This window comes from Chiroxiphia lanceolata, chromosome 16 (assembly GCF_009829145.1).
Source record: "Chiroxiphia lanceolata isolate bChiLan1 chromosome 16, bChiLan1.pri, whole genome shotgun sequence".
In the NCBI taxonomy this organism is placed as follows: Eukaryota; Metazoa; Chordata; class Aves; order Passeriformes; family Pipridae; genus Chiroxiphia; species Chiroxiphia lanceolata.
Window position 1 is genome coordinate 8,199,054 of NC_045652.1, and position 12,270 is coordinate 8,211,323.

A 12,270-nucleotide genomic window follows, 5' to 3' on the forward strand; every position below is an offset into this window, starting at 1 on the left:
TTTTGAAGAGAGAGCCGAGGTGGAATGTGTGCTGCTCACTGCACTCCTGCCGTGTGGATACACTCAGAGATGTCCTGTGTTTTGTTTTTGAACAGGAAAAGCCAACAACAATGTGCAGTGGGATGACGACTCCGTAGAATACATGCCAGCCAACCCAGTCAGGATCGCATTTGTCTTGGTTGTTCATGGCAGAGCTTCTCGGCAGCTCCAGCGCATGTTTAAGGCTATTTACCATAAAGACCATTTTTATTACATTCATGTTGACAAGGTAATATATCACTGGTTATAAATTGCCTGTCTCACCATCTGTCAGTTTACCCATCTTTGTCATCTTCTTCATCTTCCCTTTACCTCTGCTGCATAAAGTGCACGTCACTTTTTGTCTCTTCATCTGTTACATGTTCGGAGCCTCTTTTTTTTTTTCTTATTTTTCTTTCTTGTTATCTTCTTTATGTAAGAGCCTTCATTTCTCCTTCTATGTCAATGAGTATCTCTCCATGTCTGTCTGTTGTACATTTAGTTAGCAGCAACTGATAAGTTGATGCAGACTGAGGTGGTGGCCTGAGGTACCTTAGGCAAGTCACACACTATAAAAGGGAGGTGGTAACATTCACCTCCTCTACGAAAGCCCTTTGGGATCTGCAGTGACAGATGATGAATAAGAGCTAATCACACTGATTTGTGATTACCATAGTTGTAATAAAATGAATTAAACAGGGTTCTCTGTACATTTAGCAAATAAGCATTTAGCAAAAGAAGGTTTTGTACTATAGTAAGTGAGGGCAAAGCAATGGCAGCACTCGGTGAGTCAGGAAGTAGGGTTGGTGGTTAGTGAATACAGGGAGAGAAAATTTTGGACAGAATAACTTGAATGTATTACTCTTTTCTCCTGTAAAGCGATCCAATTACTTGCATCGGCAAGTGCTCCAGTTTGCCAGCCAGTACCCAAATGTGAGAGTCACTCCTTGGAGAATGGCAACTATCTGGGGAGGAGCAAGTCTTCTGTCCACCTACCTGCAGACCATGAGGGACTTAATGGAGATGAATGACTGGCCATGGGATTTCTTCATTAACCTCAGTGCTGCCGACTACCCAATCAGGTACAATCAGCATTTTAAGAATGTATATGTTTTGTTCCTAAAGGAAATAAGTATGGATATAAGGGATGACATGTCCAGGCTGTGCTGCAAGAAGCACAGTTAGAGGGGCAGTTTCTTTTGTTTTATAGCAGAAGACTCCCTTGGTGAAGCAGGTGTCTGAGAGCCACACGTTAGCCAAGGAGACAATCATCTTACTGTACCCTGTGTGTCTTCCACTTCCTTGGGAGGGACTGCAGCTGGAGCAGGGTAGCAGCACTGGGCCTTCACTTTAGCTGAGGGGCTGCTCTAGTTAGTCAATACTTCCAGCAAAAGAGGCAGTAGAGGATGAGTAAAGTAGCAGGAAGTGCTGGGGCTCAGCAAATGAACCCCAGGCATGGAGAGATTCCTCCCTGCCAGGGCTCTGATTAACAGTTTGATTTGATGTCTCAGCAAGTGTTAAAGGTATGAATACAGATTCAGTGAAGGTAATGTTCTCCTCTCCCTTTTTTTAGTACTTTTTCTGTGGAGGATAAGGGTTGTAGAAGTGAAAAATAACTAGCTAGGAGTCAATTATATCTTCAGCACCAACCGTTGCCTGAATATCTTTATTCAGATGGCATCAGGCAGAGAACTTCCACACAACCACATGATAAGGCTCATGATTTTAAGTGAAATTTATATTCTTTCTGAATTTACATCACCCAGGTCTCACAGCTTCATTCCATAAGTTTACAGCATTGTGCAAAAGTAGATAGTCCGTAAAAAAAACCCCAAACCAAACGAAAAAAACAACCAACCAAAACAAAAAATCAAAAAAATACCCACCCCCAAAAAACCCCCAAGTGTCCTTAAACTGTTTGGTTTAGGCTGTAAGAGTTATTAAGAAGAAGGAACAGAAAATTCTCCTTGTGGCTTCTGTTTCCCTCTATGTTGAAATAAATCGATGAAAGGGGAAGTAACTTCCTTGGGCGATTTTCTGATGAGTGATGGTATAACATGGTTCTAGTATTCCTAGAAAAGAAATATAAAAGATGTTCCACCAATTAGGTTTCTCCAAGATCTCTCTCAAATTATGAGTCCCTTCCTGAAGCTGCTACTTGGACAGAAATCTCGCCACTGAGGTGAAAAATGAAAATAAACATGAGGCCTTAGGAAGGACTCTGTGAGGACTGACAAAAGGCTTTATTGCTGGTGCCTATTTCTAAGCACTGTCAGAGAAATGCAGTGCATTTGGGGGAGAAAAATTAGGGAGGAGCACGAGTCACTGAGATTGCACTGATATTGGAACATGGGGATTTGAATTAAGAAATCACGGTATTTCACATTGCATCAGAGTTAAACACTTCTGGTGTCCAATAGAAAGAGACTTAACAGTTTTGACATATTATCCTTGCTTGTAAGGGAGAGTATGTAGTTCTGTCTATCTCCTGAGTTTTGGGAAAAGCTAGCTTGTTATTCCCTATCATTCACTTCCCTGGTGAGGAATGCTGTATTGACGCTACAAGGTGGGCTGATGCAAGACCATAAAGGAAGAGGTAGGTGATGGCACTTTGAATCAAGTAAGATAAATTGTAAGAGAAAATTGCTGAAGGTCTGGTGTAGACTAGTTCCAGCAGATGTGTCCAGTTATCCTGTGGTGTTGAGTCTACTCTATCCATCGTGTGTAATGCTGGGGCCGTGACCTGTGGCAGTCTGAACTGTTCTTAGTTCAAACCACAGGGCCAGATGGGGTCAGTCGCTCACAGACATGGCCATAAACAATCCCAGGATTTGTTGAGTAGACTGTAGCCAGTTCAGTGTTAATGGATTCTTTGTAATAATGCCGTGGCATCTTGCAGTCGTTCAAGCTCTGAACAAGTCCCATTCAGCTGGAGAAATTCCAGGCGCTCGTTTCTTCAGAGAGGGAATTCTCGAAGGTCGTGGTTCTCCATTGCAGCTGCTCTCAGAGATGTGTGGTGGGCTCTCACCAGCCAGGCAGCATCTGAAGTGCTCCCTTTTCTTTCTGTCAGAGTATTCTGTTACCAGAACTGAAGGAAATGTGCTTTCCCTTCACACCATGATGCACTTCAACAAAAAGTAAGAAGCCCTTTTTAGCGCTGCAACTTCAATGACAGTGACTTATGAGTATTGTTAGACATTTTTAATATGGAGTATTACAGCTATAAACCCTGGAAAATGTTATCAAATACATATATGAGTCCATTTCATTTTCATAATGGAGGAGCTATAAATTAATATTCTTTATAATCTTTAGAAAGTCATTACTCCTTGCATACCCCAAAGAGAGCTGGTTGTTTTTCCAGGAAATAGTAAATAGGGTGTTTGAGGGGTTTTTTCCTCTTCTTTCAAACTTTATGCCATGATTTGTCAGATAATGGGCTACGGGCAGTTTATGCTTCTCTCACTGGTTAGTCATATTGCAGTGGGTTTTGCTAGGTTTCCCTGCATAACAACATATGAATTTTGTGGATTAATAGTTTTTATCCAGAGCTGCTTCATATTAAGCTTTCTCTTCCCATCTGCCATACCATCTGTAACACTGAAACCTTTACTACTTCTCTTCTGATAATAAAAGCTAATCCAGCCTTCTAAGTCAGAAAAACATATTCAGTATGTGGGGTTAATACTATATGATGAAGCCTAAATCTGTCCAGGGAGCAGTCTGGTATGTTCATGGACTACAGCAGAATTGCTAGGAGCCCTTCATACTTTGGAAGAGATGAGCAGATGTTAAGGATCATACTATTTAAAGGCACGGGGGAAAAAATATTAGAACTATTCATTTTGTGAAGGAAACAATTAAAAACGTGTAAAATAAAACCTATGCAGGCCAGGAAAATTCATATACCCCTATTATTCTTCCTCACACCTGAATGCTTCGTTTGTGGAGTCTATAGGTGCAGCACCTGGCACAAAGGAGGTCCTAATCCATGAGCCTCTCCTTGTTACTGCAGTAGAAATCACTGGCCAATAGTCTGGATGTGAAGGTGCCTTCAATAAAAATCCTGTGTCTCCCTTTAGTCATAAAGCAATATGCTGTTTATTGGCCTAAGTGAAATAATGTGGTGCATTATCCAACCTTGACTCCTTTCAGCTCTGTTAAACGTTCTAAGCAGGAAAAGGAGGGATGAAATGGCTAAAGACAAACCTCCACATGAAACTCTGAGGTGGGAGGTTGTACAACTGCCCTTCCTTTAGCCCTGGGCTTGTGAATAAAAAAAAAGCACATGCTTCCAGAGTTCTCAAAAAATATCTCTCACAGTCATTGAATTCATAAAGAAATGAAAGAAACCAGCACCTTCCTTTGTTTTCCTTAACTTTTTAAATTTTAGTGGTATTTTTTATTTATTTAAAGTCCTTTCTTTTGAGAGTCTCTTTCAAAACCCTGTGGGAAAGCTATTGATGTCTTTAACCTCTTACTTTACATGGGTATCTATTTGCATTATTTATTGTCTCTGACAAAGAGCATAAAGTAGTCAACCTTATGTTCAGGGACTGAAATTTCACTCCCAACAAGGTGAACTATAGTAGAGCATCTATTCATGCTGAATGTTTAATGTGCATTGCTGGAGTCCTTGGATAATGTGGCAGGTGAAGTGTTGCACCACTTAAATTAAGAAGTTTAATGAGATCATTTAACAGTGAATGTCATGTCAGCGCTTACCTGGCCACAGAGCTTGTATAAAGAATAAACATAATGAAACATTTGAACTATTTATAATTTACAGTAAATCACTGAGCCTCAATCACCAAAGGGATCACCAAATCTAATTGCCAGCTAATGCTTGGTCTTTAATAAAGGTCAAGCAAAATTATTAGCAGAAGCTTGGGGAGTGCTTCAGAGTAGTAAGAAAATAAAGTGTCTTGTTGGTGGAGCCAGGAATGCAGATATGACTACATTTTCAATTATGAGCAATCAGGTATAACAACAGAACTTAAAATAAACCCAGTGAAACTACTTGTGTTTTGCTGCTTGACACTTTCTTATGATGAAGTTGTGTAGCCCTACTTTTCACAAAAGCCTGTGTTGTGAAGACTCCTTTGAGTGAGACACCTTTAATAGAGGTTTTGGTCTGTCACTTCAGTGAAATGGGTGTCATAATACAAATAGCACCTGAGGTACTACAGACTCTGGGAAGTAAATGGGATGATCTGACTGGGACTGGTCCTTTAAACAGGTGCCAATTTGGTGTAATTTATGGAGATCATCTTTGTCAGTTAGAATCACACAGAAATTAAGAAAAATGAGCTAGCAGAGAACTACTGACAGACTTGCTCTTGCTTCAATATGTAGTCCTCTGAGGGTCAAGGTAACATTGTTAATGCTAAATAGCAATGTTCATCTAAAGATTTAGATACTCCTTTAGAAACTTGAAGGGTGCCCTTTGATACCAGACTCAAGCTGTCCGGCTGCTTTTGCAAAACTTCTCAGCTTTTGCAGTGTGTAGGCTTGAAATGCAATATTGGAAATGCAGGAAAATTTCTTCCTAAAACTGAAGCAAAGCACTTAGCTTTCACATACATCTCTCTAGCTTTGTAAGAAATGTCTGAGACACAGTTGTGCCCTCTTGATGGCTATGAATTTAGAAATCCCAAAGACAGCAGAGCTGATGAAAGCTGTTCGATGGCAAATAGGATCACCCAAAACATTGACTAGAAAGAAAGTTCCTCTCCGTCTCTGTCTTAATTTGACTTGATTTAATTTAACAATTCTACGTCTCACTAAGATTTAGACTTCAGAGCTGTCCTCCACAGATATTTCCTTCCTGACATTGTGTAAACTGTTGCTGGACATGAAAACCTGGATAAAGGATACTGTTTTCAGGGCTGAATTTGACCTTACACCCCATATGAAGCCACATGTTGCAATGCTGATCTGAAATGCAGGCCTTGTCACTAGAATAATGTACCAGGCAGTAGGCAAATAGTGCAGTGTTCTTTAAAGTGCCCTTTCAAATGTTATCCTGAGCTGAAGCACTGCTAAATCATATCTGTACATCTAGATGGGAGTGCAGCACAGGTAGCTTTTGCAGTACAACATCTGTTAAGATGCCAGTGCCTGAGGTTTTTATCTCAGTGTTGTCACTGACGTTGTATGTGGTTTTGTTTGCTCAGAATATCTTTATCTGGCAATCCAGATGTCAATCCACTCCTAATGCTTCACAGGGAATCTTTTTTCCTGTCCAAAAAGGAACTTTATTGGTGTTTTTCAGGAATATGCATTCTCTGACAATTTCAGATTTGCTTCTTTCTTTAATCCCTCAAATAACCTTTTCTCCTCTTCTTTCTTCCTTTTTCCAGCACATTTGCTTGCGATTTATATATATTTTGAAGGTTATCTTTTTAGTTTTGCTATTCCATTTCTCTGTCTTACTGATAAATTATCAGTGGTTGGCAAGGCAGTGGTTTTGTGCGTGGTCACAAATGGGTGGGGTGAAATGTTGAAATTATTGTGGCTTAAAAATTTTATTTACATCTGGTGTTAACATAATATTTTCTTCAAGCTGGCAAATGTTAGTGGTGGGAGACACACCCTTTCTCTGTGCAGCCAGGGCAACTGAGGTTACTCCTTCTGCCTCTCCTGGATTTAAGGATGTAAAGCAGCTTTTGCTTTTGGGGGATTGTCACATCTGCAGCTCTTTGTAACTTCTTTGGATATTTAGTACTTCTGAGATGTGCTGCATAGCAGCCTCAGTCTGGCAACAGGAATAAATGCACCCCAAACTGGAGACTGGTTTGGATATCCAGACACTTTTACAGTGTGGAGATTAAAGATGCATCGATAAGGCACATTTTTAGCATAGGATTTTTACTCGAAGTGCCCCTGTGCTTGGCAGCATGTTACCTTGTTGATTACAGTGCTAACCATTGAGCCCTTTATCTCTTCCTATGTGAACTGAAGCATCTGAGCCAGTGTCTCAGACTGCTGTGGGGACTGCCTGGCAGAAGGAAGCCCCAGATGCCAAGCTCTGCAGTTTGGTGGGCACTGCAGCCTCCGAGCACTGCTGGGCTGCCAGGCTGGTACCCACTTCTCTTCTGGCTTGGCTCTGGGGCTGCTCACAGGGAGGTTCTCTAGCAAAGAGCCAAAGGGTTTTCATCTGTTTGCCATTTGCTTTCTGGGCACAATGACTGAGAGAAAAGTCTGTCTGCTAGAAGAGAGTTAAATGTGAGTCTTCACTGGATACCATTCAGCCTGATCTGTAAACGATAAGAGCACAAATGTTGTGATAATGTGCAACATTGGTTCCTAGGCAACAGTTGCATCTTTTGTCTTCAGGATGCTAGAATACTATCTGGAATAGTGTTTTTGTAAGGGTAGCCAATGTTTTGGGGCTGAGGAAGGCATTGAGCAGTGTGAGGGATCTTGCCAGCTCAGCTATTTCTTCTTCACAGCTCCAGAGCTATTTATGAAACCAGTTTTTCACTTACAACTTGTCTTTGTGGACAAAAAGTGTGGGGTAACCAAGTCCTTTGTGCAGAATGGCTCTTGTACTTTAAATCCATGGTTAGCAAAATTCATGATACTCAGTTGCTCACTGCATTCCTGGGAGAGAAGCTCCAGTGGGGTTTGAGTGTGTAGTGGGATGTTGATCTCTAGAGAAATCTCAGGTGTGACCCTTCTCTCTTGTGCACTCTCCCACAACTTTGCTTCAAGTGGCTTTTACTCTGGGTTAAGTGTGAAGTGGATAACAGCAGCTGCAGAGAGACAGGTGTCCATGTGGTGTTTACCTGGGTTTTGTGAGAACCTTTAATCTCTCTTCAACTTGGTTTTGGGGTTTTTTGTTGTTTGGTTGTTTGGGGTTTTTTTCTGAAAGTTCAGTAAAATCATTATCAAATTCCAGAAGCTAAAACTGCTTGAAAGAGGGAAACAATCCTATTATAACATTCCATTTTAAACACGCTCTCCCTTCGTGGTCTTGCTGAATTCTGTAAGGAAATTAAAAATCTGCTGAAATTGCCATTAAGACACTTTTTTGTTTAGATTTCAGATGCCACTTAAAATAAAACAGCTGCAAAATAATATCTGGTGGCAGTTCAAAGTGAAGATAACACAACATGTGCTATTATACCTTTCCCAAGTCACTCTTAAATAACTGTGAACCAAAAGGCCACTAAAGGGTGAGCCAAAATGTTATTCTGATTCAGTCTCTTAGTGGTGATATTGAAATAGAGAAGAGAGGGAGAGATGGATAGATGAATTCTTCCCGTTGAAAAGAGGGCTAAAAATGTAAGTGTTGAATGGTCTTTGCTGTTTAAGATTTTTCAGCCAATTGATACATAAATTCAGGTCTTGTCTTGATATTAAATTATACACTTTGACATTTTGTTATTCAGGATTACTGCATGTGAATGAGCTGAATGGATGATTGGAATGAAATACTTTGGAATGGAATTAAAGCTGCTTTGGATCAACAAATAGTTTTTTTTAAAGTGCTTTTATATAGATAAAACACAGTAGTAACCCACTGTGGTTAGAGACCAAGGGTGGGTGGCACAAGTGTACAGTCCCACCTGCCTCTTCCACTCTTTCCCAGAATTATAGTGCAAGGTAAGAGCCAGCTGTCCACCAGCTGCCTCACTCCCTGGGATTTATGGGGAGCACTGATGGGAAATACTGTATTTATTTGGACAGAGGCATCCAGTGTTGTTCTGTCTGCTGCTGTCACTCATTGAAGTCCCTAAGACCACACCACGTGCTGATGCTCAAGTCCCCGGGCTCGGGAGCTGTGGGGTGAAGGAGGATGGTTGCAGGTGGGAAGCACTGAGATCTTCCAGTGCACTCCCCTACGTGGGAGTTGCTTAAGAAGCTTCTTAGCCTTTGTTCTCTTCTGCGGGGAACAAACCCCTTCATCGGTCTGTAAGTGCTCCAGAGGAGGCCCAGCTCAGCTCTCACATCTCTGTCAACCAAAAGCAGCGTCTGTGGGCACTGTCAGTGCTGCAGAGCTTGGGTGGTTTGGAAGAGAGTAGAGCCACCTCTGTGTGTGGTGTTCTTTGTCTTTAGGGATGTGCTGTAGAATGTGGCTCTTTTTCTCAAGCTTCTTTTTTATTTTTATTTTTTTTATAGTCCTGACTAGTGTCAACTAGTCAAATCTTTGTATCTTGAGATACTGTGGAAGCTTTGACCTGGTAGTGCAGAAATTCCAGACCTAAATTTTGCTGTGCAGTCCCAGCTAGAATTAGGGGCTAGCTGGCTTTTACAGTTGCACTGTATTACAGTTGAATACTCCATTTCTGCTTGTCCTGCACAGCACTGCTAGCCACAGTGCATTGATATGATCCTTCTGAATCTCTCCATATAAATAGTGGTGCTGAATGCCATTGACTGTGTTTGTGATGATCCATCTGTAGTTCCGGGCTGATCGGAGGGGATGAGGCCCTAAATGGTTCATTGTAGCACACATTCCACTCTGCCACACGCTGTTTAATTATATCCATCATTCAGCATTACTTGATGAACCAGCTGTAGGCACAAGCATCCCTAAGCTTTCATCAGGATAATTGCACTCTTTGCCACATTAGGAACTGGTTTGGGGCCAAGACTTTTCCAAATACAGAGTCAATCTCAGTTTAAAAGTTTGCTGCCCCAAACTAATTTCTGGCAAATAATCTTGCAACAGTGCCTTCTTGGGGCAGCTGAAAACTAAAAGATGTATAAATCCAAATTGGTTATTTGTGTCACATTATGGCTTTAAATAATTGGGGCAGCTTTGGAGGACATTTTAGCACCAACTCAGATAATTGTGTTCTGAAGATGTGATGTACCATACCAGTCAGGTGCCAGGTACCTTCCAGATTATTTCTGTGTCAGGGGCTTGCAGGGACTGTGGCTGTGCTTGCTCTGTGAGGGTCAGTGTCACTGCTAAACCTTTGTATAGGTGGTATTGTGTAGGCACTGAAACTGTTCCCACAGGGCTCAAGTCATGTTGCAGGTGGCAGCTGCAGAACTACACCCTGATCTTTCTTCGGGATGGGAAACTGGTACATGTGGTGTGTCAAGAGATACCAGTGCTGGGTATCATCACAAAGTGCCTGGAGCACCCCCAGGTTCATGAACCATTGCAGCCCAGGAGGGGAGAGGCAGCCAGGACATCACTCCAGGTCACTGCTCCACAGTAGGGCTTGGCAGTGTCAGGAGATCACTGATGACAGACTGCCTTTTCTAGAGTCTTTTCTTGAGTTGAGGTGAACCACTGGTTCTCTTCTAGTCTCAGTATTAAATAAGACTGTTCTAATTGCAGCTCTGTTGAGCACAGCAGTGAGCAGGAACATCAGCCTCCCACCCTCCCAGTAGTTTTCTCATCAGCCCCAGTTATGTCAGTTAATGGATCTGTAATTCCCTTTGCAGTTTTCTCACTCAGACATCCTCTCTGCCACATGTTTGTGCCCCATGTCCCAGCTCTGCATTCTTCACTTACTCCAAAACAGTCCCAATGAAGAGTAGGTCAGCAGCTGGCACTGATTGTCAAAATAAGATTATTGCTCAACCCAAATAAAGGTAACAAAATTTGACCTTCTGTTGTTAAACCCAATTAAGTTTCCTTCCATCAACTCTCAGTTCATTATCCCTTTCACCCCCCAGGCCCTGTTCTTCCGTCTTTTTAGGCTTGGTGCAGAATTAATGTTAAATCCCATTAGCCTGACCCCGTTTTCCCTGTTTTGCCTTCTGGTCCTTTGAATTGATGCACTCCGACAGGTTGATTCAGCAGCTCAGGGATCAAAAGGAGTGGCAGGCCCAGGAGGAGCTTCAGGAAGGGCCTGGTTTACAGTAATTCACTTTACTTTTAAATGAGTTTGTGAAAGAGCCTCAGCAGAGGGGTTTCATCAGGGGGATGAAGAACTCTTGGTTTCACCGTGGCACAGAGAGCACCACACAACCCTTCTGCTGGTGGAGTCCCACCACTCTTCTCTGGGGATAACTCTAGTTAGGAGATTAAAGCTGCCCATTGCATGAGTGTAAATTCCCTCTTTCCTTTTCCTTAGAAAGTGTGAGATGGGGAAAAAGCAAGTTGTTTTACCCAGGTCTGTCTTTCCCGCTGCATCAGAAGGACCGTCTGCTCTCAGGGCAATGTCAGACTAAGTTGGCCAGATTTTGTGTAGTTCTGTGCTGGAAATTGGAGATGGCAAGACCCAATACTAGTATGACTAATTTATACATTGTGGCCCTTCAGAAAGGGCTCTCCTCCCTTTTTCCATGGAGTGTGGTGGTCTCAGTTCCCTGCTGCTTGCAAGCTTAGTGTCAGTGATTTCCATTTCATCATTGACGTGAAGTTCCAGTGGCCACTGTGTTGTGTGGCAGCAGGGAATGTGAGCTTTGCAGAAGGTGCTGGACCTTCACATTTGGGAGCATGTCTGCTATGCCTTCACCTGCTCAGAGCCACTGGGAGGTGACCCTGCAAAGAGGGGCTGTGCTGGAGTGGCTTCAATGGCAAGCTGAGCGTGCAGGGAGGGATGTTTTCACTGAGTCCTGCAGTGAACCATCTTTGGTGTCTGTCAGGAATGCACTGATTTTGAAAGGGGAAGAGAGGATTGAATGGCTTTAATTTCCTGGCATGGCAGATGTGTGAGGGTGGGGCGAGGGGGTGAATCACGACCTGTGGGTGAGCACAGTCAGAGGGAGCAAGTTACGTTTGGGAAACTGAGAAATGACCGAAAGTTAACATTTAAGCTGGAAAAGTGGCATCTTAACAACTGTATCCAGAAAAGCAAAGATTTCTCATGAGCCTTAAGCTGCAAGACTGTCACTGCTGATTGTGGAATGCAGAGTCCACAATGATGGGCTTTAAATCCGAGTTGGATCTGCTGGGGAGATCCACCCCTTCCACACAGCCTGGCCCAGGCTGACACCCTTACACGTGTCACCCTCACATTATCCTCCTACATGTGACAATGAGGACCCCAGCCCCAAGGTGAGGTGTCTCAGGAGGGGAGTGCCATGCACACAGCTGCCCTTCTCCACAGATGTCGGGGGGTCTCTGCTCTGGCAGGACAGTGGGATTGTACTCCCAGACTGACAAGACTCTGATCTGCAGGCAAAGCTTGCTATGATGAGCAGGGTGGAGAAGGCAGAAGCATTAATGCTGCTTATGACTGAGTTTACTTCACATAAAACATTCTCAAAGTTTCTCTCTTCCCACTTTCTTGGAAGAAAGTGAGCATTTTTTATTATAATTGCTCAACCTAATGAGCAAAT

General features: G+C 42.6%; 1 protein-coding gene across 1 annotated transcript in view; it reads left to right on the forward strand.

Moving 5' to 3' along the window:
• The window catches only part of XYLT1 (xylosyltransferase 1), a 183,574-nt gene that overhangs the window by 119,525 nt on the left and 51,779 nt on the right, over positions 1–12,270 (forward strand). Inside the window, exons 3-4 of the mRNA XM_032704234.1 lie at positions 96–268; positions 898–1,100. Coding sequence (XP_032560125.1) covers positions 96–268; positions 898–1,100 — 376 coding nt within the window. The remainder of the gene's footprint in view (positions 1–95; positions 269–897; positions 1,101–12,270) is intronic.